The sequence below is a fragment of the Pleurodeles waltl genome, chromosome 9 (genome assembly GCF_031143425.1).
Source record: "Pleurodeles waltl isolate 20211129_DDA chromosome 9, aPleWal1.hap1.20221129, whole genome shotgun sequence".
In the NCBI taxonomy this organism is placed as follows: Eukaryota; Metazoa; Chordata; class Amphibia; order Caudata; family Salamandridae; genus Pleurodeles; species Pleurodeles waltl.
Genome location: NC_090448.1, coordinates 225,731,533 through 225,758,826, shown reverse-complemented (window position 1 = coordinate 225,758,826; position 27,294 = coordinate 225,731,533). Strand labels below are relative to the sequence as shown.

General features: G+C 43.5%; 1 protein-coding gene across 1 annotated transcript in view; it reads left to right on the top strand.

Annotated features, from left to right (window-relative positions):
• The window catches only part of TMF1 (TATA element modulatory factor 1), a 222,079-nt gene that overhangs the window by 71,955 nt on the left and 122,830 nt on the right, over window positions 1-27,294 (top strand). Inside the window, exons 10-11 of the mRNA XM_069206582.1 lie at window positions 1,073-1,229; window positions 15,016-15,208. Of these exons, the coding sequence (XP_069062683.1) occupies window positions 1,073-1,229; window positions 15,016-15,208 (350 nt within the window). The remainder of the gene's footprint in view (window positions 1-1,072; window positions 1,230-15,015; window positions 15,209-27,294) is intronic.

The following is a 27,294-nucleotide window of genomic DNA, read 5'->3' as shown; positions in this document are numbered from 1 at the left end:
GGCTTTTTCTTATGTACAAAGGACCTTGTAGAAATCGCAATTTGCAATTACTAGAATAGGAAATGCAAAAAAAGATTTCATATTTGCATTTCCTATTCTGATGTACCATACATTTCCAAAATGTGATTTGGGCATTTTGGGGATGCAATTACCAAAGTTGGTGGTAACCAGGTGCAATTTAAAAAAAAAAAAAAAGCACCCCAAAGTTTTTTTGATTGCAATAGACGCACACATGTATGTCCCTTAGGCATATGTGTGCTCTGCAGGTGCACCCCTATTTTGGGGTGCTCTAAAGGGGCGCCTTTTCCCATTGCCACCCCTGCTTTTGTATTTCCTAAATAGCGATTTCTTAACAAGAAATCGATATTTAGGAAATGCAGAAACAGCCCATTGACTAAAATGCAATGGGGTTTCTTAATACCGATTTCCTAATAACGATTCCTACTTTGTAGGAATCGCTATTAGGAAATCTGTATCTTTGTACATAGCATTTTGCATTTCCTAAATAGCGATTTCTATGAAGTCGCTATTTAAGAAATGCAAAATTGCATTTTTGTACCTCTGGCCCTTAGTTCCATTTCTGGTCTTACTTTCCTTACTTCACAAAGTAACATGGAATTCCTTTGTAAGAGACTGAAATGATGTTAGTTGACATTCTGAAATCAGTTTGGGTTGGTGTGGGTTGATCTTAGAGAATCTTTTTATAAGCATGTCAACAGTTTCAGCCATTCCTAGTCAGATTCGCCTTCTCCACCCCCTGGTTTTTCCTCTGCTGTTTGCCTTAACACCCCCGCTAAATCTGTAGTGCTCACGTGTTAAAAGGAGTGTAGAACGTCTGCTCTGGTGACTAAGAAAGGCGATTTGTTCCTGCCGAAAAAAGGTTGGCTAGATTTGGTTCCTTAGTGTCCGGTGAAAGAACACATGATCAATTTACAATATTGAGGCAACATTCATTTTTAAGCTAGTTTGCTTACTTTATGTTAAAATAAGCCTTTCATGCCCTTTAATTAAGTTATTTTAAATTGGACCATATGTCAGTTGTATTAATAGCATTAAAAAAAATTAATCTTAGAGACTTCAGGAAGGAGAAAATCGTAATCAGGATCTGAGCCAAAGCGTTACATCGGCCACAAGGCCATTACTTCGACAGATAGAAAACCTGCAGGCTACATTAGGAGCGCATACGACATCCTGGGAAAAGCTGGAGAAGAATCTATCTGACAGACTAGGTAAGAACAGCTTTATTTGTCATTCCTCACTAACAACTATGTTTGTGCCTTCCAAATCCATTTTGATATAACAGTGCAAAAATAATATTGTGTGTAGTTTTAATATATTTGCTGCAGTAATTAAGATATCAGACTGTACAGAATTTCTTTTTTTTACTTTTAAGCATGTGGCAACCCACTATCCTTTAAAGTAGAATGCTGACAGATACATTTTTAAACGTGTACTTAATCTTTTGTTAGTCTGCATCTGAGAGCGATCTTGAGCATGACAAACGACTTCTGTTGTCCCACCAGTAGAAAATAGTAGAATCTGGGAAGTCAAAAAAATGTTTTAGTTGGTTCAGGCAATTTTCCTTTTTATGTAGTCAAAATATTCTGGATTATATAGTCTGAACAGGATTATAATTATTTAGGTTTGCTTTCAAGAATATGTAAATTGCACTGTTAGACCTGTAGATATTTTAAGTGCTGGATAGCCCATGCTGTTCCTCATTCCATAATGATTGGGAGCACTACTCCCTCATCAAGTCATCCCAAAACTGATCATTCAAGTAAATGCTTAAAGTTGACCATTTCTTTTTTCAAAAAGGCTACGTTCGGAGGTTACCTGCTTACTAGAGCCACCTGGTACACCAATAACATTTAATTGGCAAGACCTGTGCCTTTGGGCTGTGATTGGAAACTGCCTCCGTGTAACTTCAACTTTTTTTTTTTTTTTTTTTTTTTTTTTTATAGCCTGTAATTTTGTTTTCAATTCCTATTTAGAAGAAGCTTCTTTCTGAAATGTTTTTCCTTTTTTAGCATAAGTATTTCCTGCTTTGCTAGGATTTTATCAAAAGATCATATCATATAATTCACCTGCTGGCGCAGCATATGTTTTTTGTGATGTAGTTTGAAACATGCATCAATTGCGCATGCATATTTTTGACAACTGACCCTCAGATTCTTTTGTGCATTTTGGTTATGAATATTCTTTTGCATGTTCTACTCCCAGCCTCCCTCCACCCATCTAATTCTCTTTAGTAAACGTTCTAGAGAAGGTCGGGAGTAGTGATGGCACACAATGAGGGGATGTAGTGAAACAGGCAAATGAAACTCACTCTTCCATGAAAGCTCTGTAGCTGACACATTATAGTTTCAGCATAATTTTCTAATATTACGTTGGACTCTGCTTGTATCCTGTTTAATATGCAATCGTTGGTGATCGATCCACAAAAGCAAAAGTTTGAAACTTGCAGAAAAAGGCTGTCTATACGCACTTGTACAAGTAAATGCCTTGCCTATAAATTCCATTCAGAAAGTGGACAAAATCCCCACGCAACTGTGTGTTAGGAAATTATGGGAAATGGGAAAGAGACAAGGACAGGTGCAGGCATGCGGAGAAGATGGTCTATAAGGAGAGAGGCTACTCTAAGAAATTGGGGAAAATTTGGTCAGTATGAAAGTCTTACCTGGGGCTATAGCCTGGAACTAATCCGTTGTCTGCCATATGGGGATACACTCTGGGGCATAAAATACTAAATGCATAATTGATGACAGATTGTTATTGTATAGATTGTTAAAAATTTATGAAAAGATATTCAAAAAGATTTTTATCTAGCATTATAGCTAACATATTACATCCACTGTTGGACAGGCTTATTTTGCCTACCAGGTGTGCTTTGTTCCTGGCAGATCAACACTGTATAACCTATGAACTTTCTTTTCTAATGCCGTTCGTGGGTGCAGAGGGTTTTACACAGGGCAGACTGCGGCTACTGGACCTCTACTATGGTGGTTGAGGTAATATGCATTGGTGTCCTGTGGTCTGTCCTGTTGCTTTGCTAATTGGACCAAGACCTCTCGTTGTTCCATAAGATCAAGGGGCTACCCGATAGATTGGCACTTCTTTCGTTAACACTGGTTGGTAGAATAGCCCTCATCAACATGTCTAGTTTGCCACTGCTTTTGTTTCTTTTTTCGAATGTTCCCATCAAAATTAACGAGAGTTATTTCAGGGATCTGGATTCTCTTATTAGACAGTTTGTCTGAAATAGAAAGACTCCTTGGATAAAATATCCTGTCAGTTGCAAATTGCATACGGCGGGAGGGCTCTTCCCCACAATCATACGTACTATGAGGCAGCCCTTTTCGATTTATTGGTGAGGGCATTGGATGGAAAAAGGATGATAGACCTTTTTTTCTGGATGAAATGTTGCAGGATGTTTGAACCCGCCTCCCAGTTTTTATTAAGGTTCTGAAACTCCAGGTATAAGCTACTGCAGGATTTAAGTTCTCTGTTGATAGCTATATATTGTTCCAGTAATACTGCAGCAAGTTTCACATTTTTTACACTTCAGGAGGCCCGGTTTGCTGGTCTGTCAATTTCTTCCTCTCAGGTTAGTTATTGGAATTCTTGCATATTCAAGGAGATGGGTATCTTTCTTTTATAGGGTAAATGTATTACACGGCAAGATATCTGTGCACAGTGTGGTGATCATTGGAACAGATTATCCATTTGTTGAGGTCCCATTATCAAGAGGCTATTTAAGATAGTCATCAATTCTTACACTAGTTTTTTAGGTCTAAACGTCTGGTTATTGGCAATTGATATAGGCTTCTACGCAACCAAGGGGGCCAGCAGCATTTTAATAAGTTTCTAGAGTAAATTTAGCTAGCCACTCTGTCGCCTTTTGAAGGAGGAGTGGCAGACTATATCTCTAGCGGGCCATAAGACTGTAAGGGCAACACACTTTCAAAGGATGTTGTTCTTATCTCAAGGAATGGCCAGTTATACTTCTATGGAATGCTTCTTTTGGTAGAGGATTGCTGCTTTCGGTGCAATTAGCAGGGCGCTGGGGCCTGGCTTCATATTTTATTCTTGTTCCATGTTTGTGCACTTTTGGCAGCAGCTCTTCTCTGCTTTGAGCAGGGGCCTTGGTGTCAGAAAAGACTGGGAATCTTCATTAGTACTGTTTGGGCTTTCCAAACCGTGTCAGTGCTCTACAGTTGGGAATTAAGGACAGATATTTTTGTCAATTGCATTTTCCATAGCCTGCTCCTTGATCTTGCAACTGTGGCAAACTAATAGGGTTCCACTGTATCAGGACTGGTCGAATAAAATGAGTAGAACAGTGAAGTTTGAGGAGGCATATGCAAACCGGGTAGGGACCTTAAAGAGATTTAACGTCTCTTGGCACTGCCTTGATGTAATAGTCGGTTAGGTGTTCCCCTAGTTTTACTAATCTAACTTGATAGAAGTCCCTGTTTTCTAATGCAATACTTTGGATGCCTGAGTTTTGCACATAAGTGACAAGTATGCATTTTAAAAACAACATGGGCTCTGGCTTTTTTGGATTTATGGTTTTGCTTTTCAGTATATTCTATTTTCATCACCAAAAACTGGGATTTATGAGGTGTAATAATTGTATATTTCTGGAATTGGGGATGTTATAGAACCTCTTATTTTATTAGAATTCGATATCTTATATTGATGCTATATTGGACCCTTTTATTTGGCTCTTGACTATCCTGAGGCAGAATTTGCCCAATTTAGGACTGTTTAGTCTGGGGATGAATATTTTTTTCCAATTTTTTTTTTACTTTGGATCGCATAGCATTCTTACACTTTAGTATGTTCTTGTTTATTTGTTTACTCAGGATTCATGATCAGGGTATATATTTGGAATCCGGGATGTTATAGCTCCTCTGTATTTTTCTACATTTTTTAAAATTAATATCAATGCCATTGTGGACCCTTTTATTTGCCTTACAACTATTCTAATGCGAAATTTGCAAGAATCTTTTTTGATATTTTGGTGCTGCTTCTCCAGTGGTTTTTATTTGGCATTTTATAGCATGCTTGCACTTAATTGTATCCCTGTTTAATTGGGATTCCATATTGTGCCTGCACTTTACTACCTGGGTTTACCCGTTCAGTCTGGTGATGAACAACTGTATTCTGAATGGACTTTATGTAGTGTTTTTGTCAATTTATATAATGGTCTAACTTTGTATTAATTATAAATCTGCTGAATAAAAAAACAAAACATTGGACCAATTACAACCCTGCCCACACTTTTCACTCACTGTAGTTATAGTGAGCAGTCACAGGCTTCTCTGGGATGTAGAGTAGGCTGGCAAAAGCTCAGAATTCCAGCAGCCAACCAACAGACAAGTAGCTAAATGCCTAGCCCAGTGCTTGTTGGTATGTAAAAGAAGGTACTTTTATTCACACAGTAAATACTAAACAATGCAATTTGATTAGCAAATACAGGTGGTTATGAGCTCTTGTGGACAATAGACCCCCCACAACCTTCTCCAGTATTATGTCTTGCCTGAGCAACCCTATCAATTAAAGTCATCACCGGTATGTAGAGGTAGGAATTAGACACAGGTGTAGATCACTTTACGCCAAGTGCACTGATTCAGATACATAGTAATTTCACTTGTTATTACCCCATTATTGATGAGGATGGAAAAGTCTCATGTTCCTGTTTTCGAGTGTGTGTGACAGTCTTTGTCCTGACTGCAGGAATAGACCAAAGTTTCCTGCTTTTTGGTTCTTCAGCTGTTGCTGGGTGAAGGTCAGATGCAACCTGGGTCTTTGATGTGTACTGTGGGCTCTATATGGACAAGATTTACAAGATGAATACAGCACAGCGTCTCCTGCTGTACAGGTCACGGCATCAGTTGCGGTTTGTCACTGGCTGAATGCAGATGGGTCCTATAGCAAGGCATTTTTGGACACCGCTGGACAGATTGGTCAATGATTATGTGCCTCAGGCAGTTGGAGACTTCCCAGGCGACCCCCTCTATTTCGGGGATGCCACATCTTCTTTCTCTGTTGATGCCGGCAGCACCAGATCACAGCATGTACCGGCTACTAGCGTACACAATGTTTTTTTAATTTGTGCAGTCATTTGAGTGCAGTTCTCAGCAAGAACCGTGGAGAGAGACCAGAAGACCCAATCACAGCACAGCCCAATCCTGCTTTTGCTCTCAAGTGGTTCTGTTTCTCTGAATTTTCCTCCCTCCTGGTTTTGCTGTCAAGTAGTTCTCTTTCTCTGAATTTTCCTCATGTCAGGAACATGCTGAGCTTCTACTCTTTGACAGTTTTCCCCTCCTGTTGGTTCAGACAGACTCTTTCCCTCTCTCAGCACGCAGGTATCTAGGCTGTCGACAGACCCTCAGCTCCTCCAGCAGAATGTGCAGACTTCAGATGATGTTCCCACACCGCTCGGAGTCTGTTTGTCAGGCAATACCTCCCCGGTCACATAGTAGGCCTTCAAGTACTCTGCAGAGCACCTCCTTTCTTTTGCCATAAAGACCTTGGAATTGGAACAGAGTTGGTTGTCATCTCCTTGCTACTCTCCAGGCATAGCCTTTGTGGTAGCAAAGGGACTGGCTCCAAGAAAAGAGTACCCAAAACAGGGACATGATGAAATGTGAGCCATCTGTTACTGTCTGCCATCAGGCTTCTTCAGGCAGTAATCAGGGACAGAAAAAGGGCAGGCCTGACATAGAAAATTCCTCATCTTGAATAACAGAAACTGCAGTAGAAATGTATGAGAGAGCTGACCGTAGACTATACTCTCACTGAGACAAAGATATGGTGAACTGTAAATCTCCAAACTCCGTATGCTGCAAAATCCACCTTAGGTGATCCACCATGCTTGGTGCACCCCTTCAGGTTACAGGACAGGCTATGAACCTCACATTTTCATGCAACGGTCTACGCCTCTGCACAGAAAGCAGATTAACGTGATGCCAGGGCAAAAATAACAGTCAGTATAACAGGGTCACATACAGTTGGGCACGCAGGGGTACACAGCAGTTCTTCATGCAGTGGACAGCCCCATCCCATGAGCCACAGTGCTTCAAATCAGACCTGAGGTAGATGCTGCTTCTTGTGAGGGCCTTCAACTCTCTCGAGTGGCCTTTTTCTGTTTATGGCACTATGGAAAAATAGGATGGTAGAGTATCTAATGTCCCGATTAAGCATCTAAATTTGGATCTTGTTGGTAAGGTATGTGCCAGTGGCTGCATATCAGAGTGGTTCCGTATTGGTGGGGGTGCACATCAGAGTAGTCTCCTGGCATACTTACTATTTTCTATAGTGATGGTGCTGCTGACATACTGACTGAGGGAATGACAGTCTCCTAGGGGATTGGCTTTTCTGGTACGACAACGTAATGTTTCAATACATGCAGACAACATTATACTCTGTATCAAGCAGCCAGAGAGTGTTCTAACACTAGTGGCTATAGAGGCCATCTGATTCACGCCACACTCTGTGATCTGTGCAAAACATTTGAAGCTAGAAACTCTCTAAGGTGGTGTGACAGGCCAGCACAATATTTGTGTGTCTAGGTACATAAGGCTAGGGATAGGGGCGAAAGATTGCAGGACATTTATGGGACAGTTATGGACCTATTATGGACCTATTGCAACACAGATAGATTGATGTATCAAATTTGCCCCTATCTGTTGCAGGCAGGATAGCTATTATAAAACTGATAGGATTACCTAAACACATCTATTTACTCATTAACAATCCTGTATCATGAAACATAGTATTCTTTCAGAAGCTATGCACACTGCTGTATAAACTGATATGAAGAAGATAGGCAGCCCTGTCTGAGGTGTGGTATCTATATCCCGCCATATGGAGGAGGAGGCTTGCGGGGGAAGTGTGATGATCTTCGGTTCTGGATTTAGATACTCCCTCACTGGCTTCCTAGACCCATCTTGTGGCTTTTAGTAATACCCACCCTAAGGCATGCCACACCCTGTGAAAGAGAGAGCGATCAGGTTGAAATTGGTGCTGTGCAGTGCGTCACATTTATGCATCTGCTAAAAGCTGTGAGAGTCATACAAACAGATGCATTGCAGTGGCATGGCACATGACTGTCAGGAGAGCAGGATTAAAAAAACTATATTCCCTGGTAATATCACTACTTGATAACCCCTTATTAACACTGACCAGTCAAACTTGTTAAAAAAGTACTGAATAATAGAGGTCTGATTACTTTTGGCTACCTTTTAGAGAAAGCTCCTTGTAGACATATTCCATGAGAGCTAAACAACTTTGAAATGGCATATTTTAGATTGCAACAGTGAAAGATTAATCTGTGCAGCATTCCCTGTGGACACCCCATTGAGATCAGGCACACACAAAGTGAGAGAGGAATGCTTGCAAACATTCTAACTGCTGGCAATTGCTGGGGATAGTGTTCCAACCAATCTTGTAGTGCCCACCATGCACCCGCATGCGATTAAACACAGCCATATGCAAATCATCCTTCGTCCTGCTCTAGTGCAAACAGTCCTAGCCAGGTCATCTCTGAACCGAAACATAAGCAACCCAACCCGGTATTAGCCTATTTGGGCATTTTTAGTCTGGTTCAGCTTGGTTCAAGTGGTGCGGTGAACCCAGGACCCACATTTGAGCTATCCCAAAAAAACAAACGAGTGAAATGCTACCTCCACATTAGTCAGTGGATTACACTGTTTGCAAGCATTCCTCCCATCACTTTTGTGTGTCCATGCCCTCTGAGATCACACCATTGATGCATATAGTACTGATAATACATACACATTGAAGCATTTCTAAACTGCATAAAATGTTTGTGACTGTGTTAACGTGGTGTTTACCCGGCACAAGATGTATCCGATGTGGATGATTCCTGAACATTTTTCTGTTTTCTAAGTGACAGTAAATCCCTAAACTAAAGGCAGAAGCTTATACCTTTTACGTTTTTAACTGGATTGTATTATACCTTAGTTCACTTAGATTTGCCCCGGGAATAAGTCCTACCTGTTTTAGAGGTTCTTATGAAAAAGACTGTTTCATACATGTGTTATGGTATCGACCAGGAGTACAGGACTTTTAGAATGCAGTGGCAGATACAATATCTAAAACCACACAGAATTGTGTCTGGCTGGTGGCTTTGTGGTGTTATGTGCCAAGTGTTGAAACATAATTTAGATTCTGACTGCGTTGTTGTTGTAGTTGGAGAAGCACCAGTTAATGATGACTAGATGTGGGAGCCCCTTCCCAGGCATCAGGGTTAGTTAATCAAGTCAACCCTTTGTAACAAAACCTTCAAAGTATTATTTTCGCTCCAGCATTCTACATTATTTTACATAGGGTATATAAGGTCCACTGTGCACGTACTTTCCTGTTCTAGGGCAAAGCATGTAACTGTCAACATTCCTACGATTGCATAGCATAGGGCCAATCCATGATATAAGTCTTCAAAATTCTATAAGGCATGTATAACTAGATATTGAAAATGTTGTAGCCACTTTTTGAATTACACTAAAGTTGATGCTGCAAGTTTAAGTACTATGGTGACCGATGAACTGTAATGGCATATGTTTATGGAACATATACCTAGGTGGCACAAACATGCCTGTTACTGCTGCAACCCTTTGTGAATCCTGGTTTAGCATAAGGTGTTTGAAAGTTCCTGATAATTGGAAAATACTAAATAAAGTTTTTAAAATTGTGTGTAGCCCTCTTGCTGAAGGCCTTCTTCAATAGCACTATTTATTGTGCAAACAGATGACTTAAACATGGCTTTGTGAATAAATGAATGAACATGTTTTGTAAAACACTCAACTCCTCCTCAGAGCATCCCAGCGCTACAGGGAAACCAGATGACCCTAAATGCTGCTGATGATTAAGATGAGAACAGCCGGGTTTTAGACACTTATGGAAATGCAGCTTGTTACAGGTGCTCCAGAGATTAGCCAGTAGTCGATTTCAAGCTTGTGTGGCAAAAAATTGAAAAGGAGCAGCCACCTTCCCTGGCACACCTGAACCTCAATTGTTCCTGCGAAAAGAGCATATGAAGAGTGTATCGTGTTTGAGGGAGAATTATAAATGATCTTTTTCTATAAATACTTGTAGCCCATAGAGTAGAAACCCTTTACGCCATTATAGGAGCATTCAATAGAATTGTATTTTTTTAACAGGCAACCAATGCAGGTCGCTAAGATGGTGCAAGATGTAGTCCCAGTTAAGTATTTTCAATTTCAAATGGGCATCAGCATTCTCAACAATCTGCAAGCGTTTGATCACTTTCTTTGAAAGGTCCAAATGTAGGGCATTCTCCTAGCCCAGCCCAGAGCTAATTAATGCTTGAACAAGTCTTTCTAGTCTCAAATGGTACCAGGAAGAATTTTTTTTGAGGGACCAGAGCAGAGCGAAGTTTGCGATCAGTATTTATGCAACCCGTGTGGTAATTAGCGAACTGACCTATGTTCCTATTGTGGGTTGCATGTTGACCTACCTGATATATATCAATGAAGTAGGTCGCAAATTGTGACTCACTAGGAATCACAGCCCTCGCAGGGATTGTGGCCTCTATAGGTCAGAAGATACTCCTGCTGCTGCGCATTACTGCATGTCTGTGATTACTGTTAAATTCCCTTTTTAGGTCGAGTGCGTACGTGCTTTGACCTGTTGTAAGCATTGTGGGCTTTAAACCACGCCCGTGTCATGCCCTTCACTTTCACTCGTTCGTGGGCTTTCTCTGTCAGTTGGGGTCATTGTTAAATGCTTTACATTTGTCCCGCCTTGAGGCTGTTTTTGTCATGCCTTGCAGACTGCCCCTGTTAGATGGATTAATGCACGATTGCCGATACTTCAGTTTGGGCAAACAATTTTTTTTCCTTTGTCTCTCCTCTACGTGTTGCATGGCAGCCATGGCGCTCAAAGGGCAAACAGGCACAACAGCATGAACTCGATTGGTGGTAATGGACCCTTGGTCACATTGTTTACAGTTACCTAATCAGAGTCATTTACTGTAGCTCTCCCCTTAAAACACTTGAAATTGGTAAATGCGTTATGGTAAAACAGAAATCCTCAAGCCAAAAGCGGCTCTGCCGGCAGCGGGAGAGTCGATACTACAATATTCACTGCACCCAGGAAACTCGACCCATGATACTTTGCTTGGTATTAGTTTTACAAAACATTTTTGCTCATAACTCAGCCTGTGGTGGTTCTAGGACAATGGACCACCACCAAAACATTCACGACAACTTGCTCTTTCTGTCTAAAACACCTTTGGGTCCCCACACAATGTTAGTGAGGACCCCAAAATAATAACCCTTCCCACCTTTCAGTGCCTGTTTAAGCTCTCTCATGGCTAGAACTTTTGTTTTACAGCTGGGAATAGCTTGTGTTTCAAGGACCTTTTTTGGTTAGATCATTGCTATAGGCCTACTACCCTTGAAAATATATAATGCACCATGCACTCTAGGGACTAAATATATGGTTACTCTGCATTATTTATTACCATTTTCTTTTTGTGTGGCTATTCCCTCTAGGGGCTAACGTGACCATGTTTCTTACAAATGCTATTTTCATTGTGGTGTCCTTTAGGGGCTGTTCTAAGCATTACAGTCATATCAGCATATTAAAGTTTTTGCGTCACGGAAACCTGTCCCATAATACTTTGCAGGGCATGACTGTTATAAAATATTTTTAGCTCATATCTCAGCCTGTACTAGGTCAAAGGGACCACCTACAGCACGTTCAGCACAACATGCTCTTTCTGTCTACATCATCTCTGGGTCCTCACACAAGTTTACTGGGGACCCCAAAATAATTACCTCTCCCACCATTCTGTGTCTTTTTAAGTGCTTTCATGGCTGGAATTTTTTTTTACAACTGGGAGAAGTTATGTTTTATGGACCTTGTTTGTAATATCATTACAATAGTCCTGTTAGCCTTGAAATTGTGTAATGCACTGCACTCTCTAGGTGTAAAATATATGGTTACACTGTATTACTTTCTCCCATTTTTTTCATGTGGTTATGCCCTTAAGGGCTGACTGTGTGTATGGTTACACAGGGCTCGAAAAATGTACTCGACCACTCTCTGTGGCGAGTCATATTTTATCTGGTCACGCTATTTTTAGAACCTACTCGCCCCTTCTGGTGTATTGACAAAGAACAGTGTTCTATTCAGCCAGAAACTGGATTAGCAATTAAGATGCCTTTAAATTGTATTCATGTCACAGTTGCTCTGTGTTCAGAGACAGAGGTCAAAAGTCAGTTTGTCTTTTTGTAATGTAATAACTTTTCCTTGTGACTGCAGAGTTTCAGGATTTTGTAAGGCGAACTGTCTGACCTGTGTGAAATGAAAGGCTGCTGGTAGTTTTTCCTAACACAAAACAATTATATAACTAAGTCAACTTTACAGACATTTCAAAATAGATTTCAGTAGCTGTGAAAGACCATTTTTTGGACTTCTGTGTGAAAAATATTTTAACAGGATGTCAGAACACCTTACCTGGCGATGTGAAAATGATAAATATGTTTTCTGAATCCCAATTTTCACAGATTATTGTTAATACACTCTATAGTTTTATCAGTACAGGTGCAAGTCAGTGGGAAGGTTTTTGGACATTTCTTGGAAATTTTCTGCCAGTAAATGACAGTGCGCTACTATATCATGCCTTAGTAATATACTTATTAAAAGTAGAGTTCAAACATAAACTGATAAACACTCTTGACCTGATGGCAGGGTTATTAGTAAACTAAGAGGCAAGTCATGGATCATGTGTACCCTATATGTGGGCTAGATGTATTATACATGGAACAGGCATTTAATGTCTTTAATCCAACAAAAGAGGATTGGTTACAGCAGAAATGCTGAACTCACATGTTTGAAGGTGCACTCGTGTGAGAGTGAAGAAAAAGGTGACTCTGTAAAATACAATAGTTGCCTAGGATCACACAATTTGAGACCCATTTTCTGGGTCAAGTACATTACAGTTAGTTCGAATAGATTATTCAAGCAACTCGACCTGCAGTTCTAGTAACATTTTTATGATTTTTCAGGGACTGGTTACTTGACCATGTTTCTTCCAAATGCTATTTTTATGATGGTGTCCCCTAGGGGGCTGTCCTGGTCATTTCAGTCAACATACTATAATTTTTGTCACGAAAACTCATCCTATATTGCTTTGCAGGGCATTACTTTTACAAAACATGTTTGCTCATAACTCAGCCTGTGGTGGTCCTTGGGCAATGGGACCACCTTCAAAACCATATTTCTGTCTACATCATCTCTCATTCCCCACACTAGGTTAGTGGGGACCCCAAAATAACCTATCCCACCTTTCAGTGTCTTTGAAACTTTTTTTGTGGCTAGAACTTTTCACGGGGCTTTTCCCTCTAGGGACAAACAATATGGTTACATGGCCATATTTCCTACAAACTATTTTTGTTATGGTTTTGAGTATTACACTCTAATGACAAAAGTTTATTTTTGATAAAGTTTTATATGATAATTGTAAATGTTTTAATAATCTGTCATTATTACAGTTATGACCATGGTTCAGGCCAACTTAACATCCTTATTACACTATGACTGTTTGAACACTCTTGATATGCTTGGGTGACCCTTCTAGTTTATTTCTCCTCTGTGGCTGTCTTGTGTCTTTTTGGGGGAATTGTGTTAGCCAGTCAGCAGTTCTGATGGTAGGGTGATGAACGTGGTATTTTATTGGAATTAGCATGGCAGATTTAAATTAGGATGCTAAATGGCAAAATTTTCATTTTTGGCTGCAGATAGAGGAAGAAGGTACATGGAAGTGCATTAGTTATTTGCATGGCCACTGGAATTATATGGCAGGAAAAGATGACATTATGAGGCAGGGTTGACCAATGTATGTGGCAAGAAAAGTCCACTTATGAACTCACAATCCCAATAGCTCTAACTCAAGCAAGTGTAAGACCTATTGCATTGCAATTGCTTGTTTTTAACTGCATCCCGTTTTTCTTAAAGGAAAACGGCATGTGTTTTGTAAAAAAAGGGAAAAGTACAAGTTTCATTTATTTTTTATGAGTAGGCAGTGGCCCATGGGACCACTCAACACTATTAAAAAATGTTTTTGCCAGCATTCACACAGGAGAAGGGGACCCTATGTCACCCCTTCCCGTTTGCGAATGGATTTCCGCCTGCTTTGTGGATTTGGTAAAAGATGAATGTTTCACCTACCACAATTTGATCTCAAAACATTAATGTATACCAATCTGATTCAGTATTTGGAAGGGACAGCCTAAATATGCAACACAAAAGGATGATGGATGGAGTGTTAAAACTTTTCAAATACTCATCCACCTAGTCACAGATCTGGGTTTAATCCATTGTTCCTTTTGCTCACCATGCCACCCCAGTTTGGACCCAGCTAAATGCAAATCAGTTTTGACCCTGTTCCACATGGGAACAGTCCAGCCCGAACTGCCTGACCAGGTCCTCCCTGGACCACAAACAAGCATCCTGGAACCGGTTTCAGGATATCACCCTTCATCAGCCAGTCTAGCTTGAATCCAGTGGCACAGGACCCACGTCTGGGCATACCCTTCCTACTTAGGACAACCTTAACAACCCAAAAGGATGATGAACAGAGTGCCTAAATAGGCGCCTTCCAAATATCAAATCTTTTTGATTGCAAACCGAAACTATGATTTGATAATGTGTTACAGAACCGCAGTTTAGTTTTGTAGATAAGAAAGTGACTTTTCACAGTCTTAAATAGCCAGATACTGCAAATCGTACCCTTTGTGACCATAAAAAGGCTTTGTACATCAGGCCCTTAATATTTTATGTATTATGTTGGCACTGATAATGCAGCCACTTTATTTTAAAAGCTTAGACTTTGAGTTTTATTACATGCCAGTGCTTACAAAAAATTACCTGCATGTCTGGAAAATGTATAACTGTTGCATACATTTCTACTTTATAAACAAAGATTTAATGCTTTATGTGTTCTGTTTTGTTGAGCAGCTGAAGCCCAGACCTTACTTGCAGCAGCAGTAGAAAAGGAGCGTGCTGCTACTGAAGAACTTCTTTTATTCAAAACCCAAATCTCTTCAGCTGAATCACAGATTAGTCTACTGAGGCAAGAAAAGAGCCGACTACAAGCTCAACTTGAAGTCGAAAAGTCCAGGCTCAGTAAAGTAGAAGAGGAGCACAGCAGGTTGGTATTCTAGTAAATGCATAAATATTAATGAGCAGATAGTTAGCACAAGGGGACGTGTGCTCTCTTTTTTTGGGCTCTCCCACAACTGTATTTAGGCCTACAGTTCGAGTAGGTGGGTCTGGCACCTGCTTAGTCTGCACTTCATGATTTCACAATATCGGGCTCCCATTAACTTTGAGCTTTTGGAGTTAGTGGGTATTCTGAGTGGAACCCCGAATGTCCACTGATAAATTGGAATTACTGAGTGAATCATTAATTAATTCTGCATCCAACTCACACAATAGTTCCCATTTCTTTCCAGCAATTTCCCTTATTCTTTTCTGTTGCTTTGAAAAGTGGACAGTTCCACAGACTAAAAGACGGGTCTGCTGCATTTCTTTGAATCACCTATTTCTGATGGGTTCCAGGAATGGGACCCGGCCCATTGAAATAGACTGGAAGTTGTATTGAGGGCTTTAGTCTCCATATTAAATATTTGCTCCTTTATTATAATTACTTCTATGTGTATAACCTCATTCTGTTCATAACATAAATATGATGCTAGCCTTCTCACAATTTTATTTGTATCAATTTTGATGGGAGTCCCATGCCCGTGGTGAGACATTTAATGCAGTGCTATCCTGAAAACCATATCTTCTGTTTTGCAAAATCTGAAGCTCAGGGTACGTATTTGAGTATTCAGTCGGGTTGTGGAGAACTTGCTTCTGCCTAGACAACCTTGAGGTATTCCTGGTGTTGTGCCGGTAAAGAGGGACCTTTTCTTAGCCTAGGCTAGGCGTGGCACTTGTGCAGGGAACACAATATGTATTATCTGGATACAGGTCTGGTGTGTGGGAAGTGTATTTTTGTGTTCTATCTTTCTGGTAGCTTCCCCTGGTGAAGCAGAGGCACACTCCATTAGGGCTGTCCCGCACGTTCACCAGATCTGGGTGAAGGCTTGAAGTGGGTCACTGCACTGAGTGCACTTGTGGATAGCCATCTTCTTATTGATCAGCTGAGTGAGGCTTACATGATTACATAATTATGGTTATTGTATTCATCAGCCTGCCTTGAACGGGGACAAATCGCTGAAGCACTCACAAGCACAATGCCCTGGTACCGTTATCGACATCTTGGCTTGGGCTATCAGGACAGTGATATCAGGAAACGTTCACACTTATTTAGGCCAGTATGCAATGGTGACCCCTGAAATATAGCATGACTCCAGAACATGCACCAGAGGATTACAGCTGCTGGTAATTTGCCCGGGTCTGAGTTTGGAGCCAGGAAAACTCAATTCCCCTTGAAATGTCTGAGGCTTTTGATATAGTGGACTTTGAACTGTTGCTGCAAAGGATTGGGTTGGAGGCCATTGTGCCAAATGCAGCTATTAAACAGTTCAGATTTTCTCTATCTGGCCTTAAACGAAGGGTCAAATTGGACTTTTTCTGTTCATCTAAAGTGTTGAGTATGAGGTGCCTCAAGCCTCCCCTTTGCCCTAATCGATTTTTATGAAACCACTGTTTTCCCTCATCAGAGCCAGGGATCTGCAATATCACACTTTAAAAAAAAAAAATCTTTTTATTCAAGTGAACAACAACAAATAACATTGCAGCAGCATATTAGACAATATCAGGATGCAGTTTAGCTGTACTACTTTCCTCAAGGGGCGCTCCCTGAGGCCCATTCTCTCACTCCCATCCCCAGCACTGTCAAAGCGTTATGTAGAGATACGGTTAAATCTGACTGCATCCCTCCGCTCTTGCAGGGCAGGGTGGAGAGCACAGACCCCATCTGTAGGTGTTCCACTTTCCCCAAACCCCAGTCCATTTCCTTGGATATTCTCTACTCGTGTAGACCACTCTTTTCGCCAGCATGCACCAGTCTAGATCTTATTTCCAGTCCGCCAGTGCCGGCGGGTAACTCTCCTTCCACAAACAGGCTTTGTTACGTTTCGCTATGATCAGTCCCAGAGTCATCCATACCCGGTCCAGGCAGGCAATATCCATTTCACCCCAGATGTTCAACAAGCAACATTTAGGGGAAAGCTCAACGACCTTCCCAGTCCCCAGTAGTTAGGCATAACTGCACTGCTTCCCAGCAACTTTGTATGACCTGGCAGCTTCACAACATATGGTAAAAGGTCCCACCTTGGCCGCAATTTCGAAGGCAAAGTGGGGTTTCTACTCTACCCATCTTCTCTAATGTCATGCAGGCATAGTAACTTCTGTGGAGGATTTTCATCTGGACTAGGAGGAATCTAGAGCGCACTGCCACCTATCTCGGGGAAGCGAGAGCCTCCTGCCATGCCCCATCGTTCACCCTGCCCAGGTCTCGCTCCAGCTGACTCCTCAAGGTCCTGAAAGCATTGGGGGAGTTATTGATGAGTTTGTGGTACGTGAGAGAGATGGCCTTCTTGGGCATATAGTCAGTAAGTAATCGCTCTTTGAGCGGGGGAGGACTCAGGGGGGTCCACCCACCTTGGAAGCGCCCTATCCAGTGCGTGTCGGATTTGTAGGTATTAGTAGTTTTCTGTGGGTGCCAACTGGTATTCTACCTGAAGATCCAAGAAAGAAAGGCCTGAGCTATTTTTCCACAGGTCTCCCACCTTCGTTATACCAATAGTGTCCCAGTTTTGAAATCCCAGGTGTGTGCCCAGAGTGCCCAAGCGTCCAGTGTCCCACAGTGGGATAGCCTGTGTAATCGTGTTTTTCCAACCCAGTGAACTAAGTGTTTCATGCCCGATGGTGAGGGTCGATGCTGTGGGATTAGGAAAGGTCCTGGGCTTCTTTCGTCCTTACAGCGCCCGCTTGAAGCCCCCAGGTTTCATAGCCTCACGGTCTAGTCAATAATCCGTCTCAGTCTCAGGGAGATGGACCCAGTGGTACCAATTGAGCTGCTCTGTAGTAGGCCCGCACATCAGGCAATGCAATGCCTCCGTCGTACCAACTTCTTGTGAGCTTCTTAATGGCTATACGTGCAGGGCCGGTGTCCCAGAGCAGGGTGCGAATCGCACGTCAATGTGTCTGAAATGAGAGGCCGGAACGGGGTAGGGTGTGTTTTGGAGAGCATACTAAAAGCGAGGCAGAGCCATCATTTTAAAGAGGGCCGCTTTGCCTAGCAAGGACAGTGGAAGGGAACACCAGCATTCCACATCCTTCTGCAGGCGTACCAGCTGGGGTGTCAAATTGTGAGCTCTAAATACACTCGGGTCCGGAGTGCCGTAAATGCCCAAGTATCGGAACCCCTCCTTAACTATGTGAGGAGAGCATCCAGCTGGCAGTCTTGGAGCTGCGCCGCAGAGAAGGTAGATCAGAGACTTGTCGCAATTGATAGTATAGCCTGAGTAGTAACTGAATTGCGATAGAACATGGAGTATTCTGTCAAGTGTGCGTTTGGGGTCCATCACATACAATAAAATGCCCACGTAAAGGGATATCCTTTCTTCCCAATCCTTTGTCAATTTCAGGCCTCGAATCAAGGGGTTTCCGCGTACCCAGACCGCCAGAGGTTCCAAAGCTAGGGAGAATATCAGGGGGTACAATGGGCAGCCCTGTCTCCTGCCCCTCTGCAGTCAGAACGATGTTGTACTTCTGTTCACGGTTCTTGAGCCAGGGGCTCTGCGTATAGGAGGCGCTCCCACCACATCTAGCGTGCCCCAAAGCCAAAACGATGGAGTACCTCAAAGAGGTACGGCACTCAATCATGTTGAAGGCCGTCCTCGCTTCAAGGGTGAAGACCAGGGCATCTTCGCGGATTCGAGGCATCCAGCCCGGAACACCATAAGACGTCGCAGGTTAAGGGCTGTGTTTCATCCTGGCATTAAGCCAGATCGGTCTGGGTGGATCAGAGAGGAGATCACTTTGACCAAGTGGGAGGCCAAGAGTTTAGCCAGGATTTTCACTTCAGCATTGCAGAGCGAAATCGGTCTATATGAACTACATAACTATGGCGGTTTGCCATCCTTGAGTATGACTGCTATAGTAGCCAGCCTCTGATCTCTTGGTAGGGCTCCCTTATCTCGGCTTTCAAGGAACATCGTCAGGAGTTGTGGGGCAATCGCAGTTGCTGTGAGTTTGTATATTCCGATAGGGAGGCCATTGGGCCCCGGTGCCTTGCCAAGTCACATATAGCTTGGATTATTTTTGTCTACTGTTATCTCCTGATCTAGGAAAAGTTTGTTGGGTGATGCAAGGACTGGGAGGTTGACATCTGCCAGCAATTCCCGAGCCTCGAGTGCCGTAGCCGACGATGCTGGGGAATATATATATGTATGTACAGCTGCGATCGGGGGCCAGAAACACCACTAGACGCCAGGGATTTCACTTGGGGGGGTCGGCCCCCTCAGAAAACGGGACACCCCCCACCCCCGGGGCATATATATATTTTTTTTTAAAGGTAGCTGCCCCTGGGGGGGGGGAACAATCGCATCCCCAGGGAAAATTTATTAAAAAAAAAAAAAAATGAATAAAATAAAATAAAAAGACAGGGGGTCGCCCGTGGGCAGGGTGACCCCCTGTGGGGGCAATATGTTTTTTAGATGTTGTAGGGTTCGCCTGGGGGCCATTTTGGCCCCCAAGGAACCATACAGCAACAAAAAAAAAAAAAAAAACTATATATAGATCTATATATATATATATATATATATATATATATAGATAAATCTATGTAGATATATATATATATATATAGATAAATCTATGTAGATATATCTATGTACATGGATATATCTCTAAATATATCTATGTAGATAGATATATATATATATAGATAGATAGATAGATCTTTATATATCAGTCAATCAAAGAGATTTATAAAGCGCGCTACTCACCCGTGAGGGTCTCAAGGCGCTGGGGGGGGGGGGGGGGATGGGGGGAGGGAAAGGGGCTGGGAGGTTCACTGTTCGAAAAGCCAGGTTTTGAGGCCCTTCCTGAAAAGAAGTAGGTTTTGGGTCTTGCGAAGGTGGGTTGGGAGGGCGTTCCAGGTTTTGGGTGCAAGGTAGGAGAAGGATCTGCCCCCGGTGGTGGTGTGTTTGATGCGGGGGACAGAGGCGAGAGAGAGGTCAGCTGAGCGGAGGTTTCGTGTGGGGGTGTGGAAGGTGACTCTCGTTGAGGTAGGCAGGGCTTGTGTTGTGGAGTGATTTGTGTGCGAGGATGAGGATCTTGAAGGTGATCCTTTTGTCAATGGGGAGCCAATGGAGGGATTTGAGGTGTGGAGAGATGTGTTTGTGTCCGGGAAGGTCGAGGATGAGTCGTGCTGCTGAGTTCTGGATGCGTGTAGTTTGCGCTTGAGTTTTAGAGTGGTGCCGGCGTAGAGGGCGTTTCCGTAATCAAGTCTGCTGCTGATGAGTGCGTGAGTGACAGTTTTTCTGGTCTCTTTGGGGATCCATTTGAATGTTTTTTTCAGTATACGGAGTGTGTTGAAGCATGAGGAGGTGAGAGCGTTGATTTGTTGGGTCATCGAGAGGGAGGAGTCTAGGATGATGCCGAGGTTGCGTGCGTGGTTGGCGGGGGTGGGTGCAGGGCCTAGCGTGGTGGGCCACCATGAGGGGTCCCAGGTGTTTTTGTGTGGGCCAAAGAGGATTATTTCGGTTTTGCTTGAGTTGAGTTTCAGGTGGTTGGCTGTCATATATATATCACTTTTGTCAATATGTGTGTGGTTTCCCTGGGGGTAAAAGGGTCAGACTTGTCTAGTGGCAGTTTTAGTGCCATAAAGAAGCGCAAAAGGTTTATATGCCTACTGCAAAGAGCAAATCTGTATTTTATGTAAATAGCTGAGTACATTAGTAAAGTCAGCCATTACCTGCGCTATAATACCAATGAAATGTATGTGCGGGGTGGAGGGCGGCTATGGAGAGATGAAGGGCACTTTTGCTGGGTGGTAATGAGGGAATCCTAGGTGGAGGGAGTGGGAGCACCAATAATGATTGTTGGACTGGGCGCAGGAAGTGCTAAAGACTGTGACGAATGGTATGTGACAAGGTGTTTTTTGAGTGTCTTGAAAGAACGTGCTGATTGAGGGAAGAAGCGCAGGTAAGGTGGCCTCTACTGTTTGTGACTGTCTACGTAGGCTAGTGTTTTAGAGCAACAGTTTAGCCAATAGCAGAGGTGGCATCTTGATGGATGACTGCTGCCTGCACTTGGGTTATAGAGGACCGCTCTGACATAGGATCAGAGACTGAGACATCAGATACTGAGACAGCATCTGAGGGATATGACAGTGGCGCAGACTCTGGGAGTGATTTTTCAGTCGGAGGCGTCCCATTCGATAACTCCTCTTCCAGTACATTATGAGGGAGGTGATGAGGACAGTCTTGCTGTCCCTTCGCAAGCTGTTTGTGCAACTGGGTAATAGTGGGTTAGCCCAACCCAGAGAGCAGGTGAATGCGGCGGCAAGCAGAGAGAGAGTGATCTCTTGGGAGCTCCCCAATTTAGTTCAGCCCCAAATTCCACCACCCAAATCGTATTGCGGAGACATCAAAATTATCTATGGCAAAACAAACTGGTTTTGTAAGGCAGGAACCTGTGTTTTTGGTCCTGGATTCGGCGGCCATATAGAGAAACACACTGAACCCAAACATTTCTGGAAACTAGACATTCGGGGGAGTCCACAGAGGTGTGACTTGTGTGGATTCCCCAAAGCTTTCTTACCCAGAATACCCTGCAAAGCTGAAATGTTGAATAAAAACTCTATTTTTCTTGCATTTCTGTCACACAAACTACAGGAATATGCTGGGATCCACAAAATTCCTACCACCCAGTGACTCCTCACCTGTCCTGATAAAAACACTACCCCACTTGAGTGCCTACACCTAGTGCCTGCGTCAGGAATGGGTCACCCCAGGGTCAACAGCTGCCTCACGTAAGGACCAACATTGACCGTTGTGTGATCTGTTCCTGTTGCGGGCACCAGGCCTACCCACACAAGTGAGGTATCATATTTATCGGGAGACTTGGGGGAACGCTGGGTGGAAGGGAATTTGTGGCTCCTCTCAGATTCCAGAACTTTGTCACCGAAATGTGAGGAAAACGTGTTATTTTAGCCACATTTTGAGGTTTGCAAAGGATTCTGGGTAACAGAACCTGGTCAGAGCCCCACAAGTCACCTCATCTTGGATTCCCCTGGGTTTCTAGTTTTAAAAAATGCGCTGGTTTGCTAGGTTTCCCCAGGTGCCGGCTGAGCTAGAGGCCAAAATCCACAGGTAGGCACTGTTTTCAGTGAAAAAATTTGATGTGTCCACGTTGTGTTTTGGGGCATTTCCTGTCGCGGGCGCTAGGCCTACCCACACAAGTGAGGTATCATTTTTATCGGGAGACTTGGGGGAACGCAGGGTGGAAGGAAATTTCTGGCTCCTCTCAGATTCCAGAACTTTCTGTCACCGAAATGTGAGGAAAACGTGTTATTTTAGCCACATTTTGAGGTTTGCAAAGGATTCTGGGTAACAGAACCTGGTCAGAGCCCCCACAAGTCACCTCATCTTGGATACCCCAGGGTTTCTAATTTTCAAAAATGCGCTGGTTTGCTAGGTTTCCCCAGGTGCCGGCTGAGCTAGAGGCCAAAATCCACAGGTAGGCACTGTTTTCTATGAAAAAATTTGATTTGTCCACGTTGTGTTTTGGGGCATTTCCTGTCGCGGGCGCTAGGCCTACCCACACAAGTGAGGTATCATTTTTATCGGGAGACTTGGGGGAACGCTGGGTGGAATGAGATTTGTGGCTCCTCTCAGATTCCAGAACTTTCTGTCACTGAAATGAGTGGAAAACGTGTTTTTTTAGCCACGTTTTGAGGTTTGCAAAGGATTCTGGGTAACAGAACCTAGTCAGAGCCCCAAAAGTCACCCCATCTTGGATTCCCCTAGGTCTCTAATTTTTTAAAAATGCATAGGGTTGGTAGGTTTCCCTAGGTGCTGGCTGAGCTAAAGGCCAAAATCCACAGCTAGGCACTTTGCAAAAAACAGCTCTGTTTTCTGTCAAAAAAATGGGATATGTCCACGTTGTGTTTTGGGGCATTTCCTGTTGCGGGTGCTAGGCCTACCCACACAAGTGTGGTATCATTTTTATCGGGAGACTTGGGGGAACATAGAATAGCAAAACAAGTGTTATTTCCCCTTATCTTTCTACATCTACATTTTTTCCTTCCAAATATAAGAGAGTGTGTGAAAAAGACGTCTATTTGAGAAATGCCCTGCACTTCACATGCTAGTATGGGCACACCGGAATTAAGAGATGTGCAAATAACCACTGCTCCTCAAAACCTTATCTTGAGCCCATTTTGGAAATGCAAAGGTTTTCTTGATACCTATTTTTCACTCTTCATATTTCAGCAAATGAATTGCTGTATACCCAGTATAGAATGAAAACCAACTTCAGGGTGCAGCTCATTTATTGGCTCTGGGTACTTAGGGTTCTTGATGAACCTACAAGCCCTTTATATCCTCGCAACCAGAAGAGTCCAGCAGACAAAACGGTATATTGCTTTTGGAAATCTGACATTGCAGGAAAAAGTTACAGAGTAAAACATAAAGAAAAATGGCTGTTGTTTTCAGCTCAATGTCAATATTTTTTTTATTTCAGCTGTTATTTTCTGTAGGAAAACCTTGTAGGATCTACACAAATTACCCCTTGCTGAATTCAGAATATTGTCTAGTTTTCAGAAATGTTTAGCATTCCGGGATCCAGCATTGGTTTCACACCCATTCCTGTCACTAACTGGAAGGAGGCTGAAAGCACCAAAAATAGTAAAAATGGGGTATGTCCCAGTAAAATGCCAAATTTGTGTTGAAAAATTTGGTTTTCTGATTCAAGTCTGCCCGTTCCTGAAAGGTGGGAAGATAGTGATTTCAGCACCAGAAACCCATTGTTGATGGCATTTTCAGGGAAAAAACCACAATCCTTCTTCGGCAGCCCTTTTTCCCCATTTTTTGGGAAAAAACGAAATTTTCACTGTATTTTGGCTATTTTCTTGGTCTCCTCCAGGGGAAACCACAAACTCTGGGTACCATTAGAATCCCTAGGATGTTGGAAAAAAGTACGCAAATTTGGCGTGGTTAGCTTATGTGGACAAAAAGGTATGAAGGCCTAAGCGCGAACTACCCCAAATAGCCAAAAAAGGGCTCAGCACTGGGGGGGGAAAAGGCCCAGCAGCTAAGGGGTTAATGTCTGGTGTGGCCGATGTCATGGGTAAAGATAGAGAAATTCACCACCCAGGGCGTCCTAGCATTGTGCAGGGGCAGATACCCAATCTCAGTCTGTCTACCCCCAAGAAGAGCTGCACGCCGTATCCAATCAACTGTGCTGCCTACTAAACATAATAATGATTACTCCTAACAAAACTAAACCACGTTTAAAACCAACCCCCCCTCCCTGCAAGGTGGATCTAGAACTACCCACCCCCCCCAAAGCTGCAGAGTACCTGTCTCCCCAGTCCAACATATTCAACTAGTGGTGGCGTTACCAACATTCAGAAGTCCCCAACAAATGCCTCAAATAAGAAAAGTATTGGTCCTGCTTCCATTGCTCCGTTTGCATTAACAGGAGTGTCCGAACCAGGTGCCGCCCAGTGTCGTCTTGGCAATCCGAATGTTAAGAAGCTGTTTAGTTCGAGGGTTACCAACCTCTCCCATATGAACAGCCCCCTGGTAGATCGCTTGTTCAACAGTTAAGATTGCAGAGCCCCCCATTCCCTGTTAATATTTGTTTCTTTTTATTTTTTTTGTTTGTCCTCTTCCTTTTTTTTTGTTTTTTGTTTTTTTTTAGCTCCCAGTTTGTTCCAGTGAGTTGCCATGTTCTCTGGGGTGGCCCTGTGCTGCTCGATTTTCTTGCCGATCTGTTCCTTGTCTCCTTCCTCCCTTGTGTGTCTTCCGTTGTGGCGAGCCCGCCGTGCGCCATCCCTCCAGCCAGTCGAAGGTATCTTGTGGTTTGGTGGGCAACATCATGGAGTACTTGAGGCCTCAATCTCGCAACACCTTCTTTTACCTCCAAGAAGTTGCATCAAAGTTATTGTGCGTGCATATGCTAGCTATTATCGGTCATGGAGGCACTCCCGGGCGCACGGTGGACGGTGGGCCCGCTCTACTGAGAAGAACTTTGATAGGCCTCTTAGTTGTATTTCCTTAAGGATGAGGTCCTCAATGAACTAGTCTACTGTGTGTCCCTCTGCACGTTCAGGTGCTCCTATAATGCATATATTATTCCTTCGCAACCATCTTTTGTAGTCTTCCAACTGGGCTCGTAGACAGGTGGTCAGGGCCTGCAATTCCCCCACTTGCACCTGCAGCATTTTTGTGTCCCCCTGAAGGGTGGCGGTCGATTCCTCCACATCTTTCACTCACGTTGCCACATTTCGCAGATCTGTCCTTAACAGTGACACTTCAGTGGACACTGAGTCAATCCTTGTTTTCAGGGAGGTGCGAACCCACTGTATAGCCACCATAATGTCTTGCAACGTGAGAAGTTCTGTCTCTGGCAGGCCAGTGGGGTAATAATGGAGTCCAGTGCTGCACCTGCACCTGGGGCCTCTTTCTGGAGTGCATATTTGTCCAATTTGGACTGATGGACCACGCGTCCCCTTTTCCTCCAGTCAAGGCTGGGTCACCAGTTGCTGGGCTAGGGGAGCAGTGAAGCGATTGGGGGAGCAAGCCGCGCCACAGTACTCACCGCCGCCCAACCCGGGCGTTTTTCCAGACACCCCTGTCGACTTCCCTGCTACGCCATTCGCTCCATCCTCTGAAGCGGCGTCATGCTGTGCAGTGCCCCTGTATATTTTTGGGTTGTGGCTCAGGGCCAGGCGGCCTACATCATCATTCCAGGGGCTGCGTGCTCCTCTTCTGGCGCTTACTTTGAGACCTGGGGGCCCCCCCCCAGGCCACCACTTCTCCGTCAGTTCAAGTCAGCATCCCCCCCGGTCATCAGAGGTGGGAACCCCGATCTCTTGGTCCGTCGTCCCCCGGCTCTGCTCCCAGCATGTCACCATCCGAGCCAGTCGCTCACCGCGTGCCCCAATATCAGGTGGGGGGCTCAGCGTGGGTCTTCTTCGGGAGTCCCCTCCTTCTGGTTCCCCCTTGTCTGCACCGGCAGCTCATGGCATCGTCCCTGGCCTCAATCTGTTGCGGGGCCGCTGCTTCACTCCTTAGGCTCCTGTTGTGTGGTGGGCCGCGTCAGGTGTCTTGCCTACCGCCCCGGTCCAAATTCACCTCAGAGCGGCTTAGCATGTCCCCCGGGCTATCTGGACTCGCCAATGAACCCTTTCGCCCGTGAGCGGATCATATTTCGGATGTTGTGGCGTGAAATGTTACGTGAGAGATCAGAGCCTCTCTAAGAAGCGGCCATCTTGTCTTGCTGTTGGCCACACCCCCTTGCAATATCACTCTTATGCAGATGGCCATGAGGATGATTTCAGCACCTTAAGAGAATGATATGATCTAGCCTTTTAGAGGAACAACCGCATGCTAAAACTAAATGCACAAAAAAGGCCCTGCTTATGGGTTTGGGACATAAGCTGCGGACAATATTTGGCTGTCTTACCTACTTTGCCTAAAATGGAAAAGATTTAGGTGTGATAAGGGACTCCAGCCTAAACTTTGAGGGCTGCATTGCTGGGCTTGTAGTCCGCTTACCCTTCTTTTGCCAGCAGCAACTGGCACTAACTCTACCCTTTTTGGGTGCAACACATCGCAAATAGGTAGATTTATAAATTTGAAATGATTATGCTTATCCATGCTGTTTCTGAAGGTAAGTAAGTTACCGGTAACTAAAAGGGTTATGTTTAAAATTGCAGGCATGGTAATTAAATGTCTGAAAGTTATTGCACCAGTCTATTTATTGGAAAAGGTGTCCTGGTGTCTGCTAATAACCTCACTGATGTCAGGCAACCAGACATACACCGAGTTCCTTTGGCTTTCATATTGGAAACAACTGAAAAAAATGCTTATAGCACACAGAGTATGCTGTTAACAGTAGGCCTGAGTTGGTTATGTTAACAGGTCCATGATTAAGGCTGTATGCCTTATTTGTTCGTTGCAAAAAGATGTCAAATGCCTTAGGTCTAATCTGTTTATTATGAATGTTTATTGTCATTGGTATATGTTAAACTAAGAGGCGTTTATG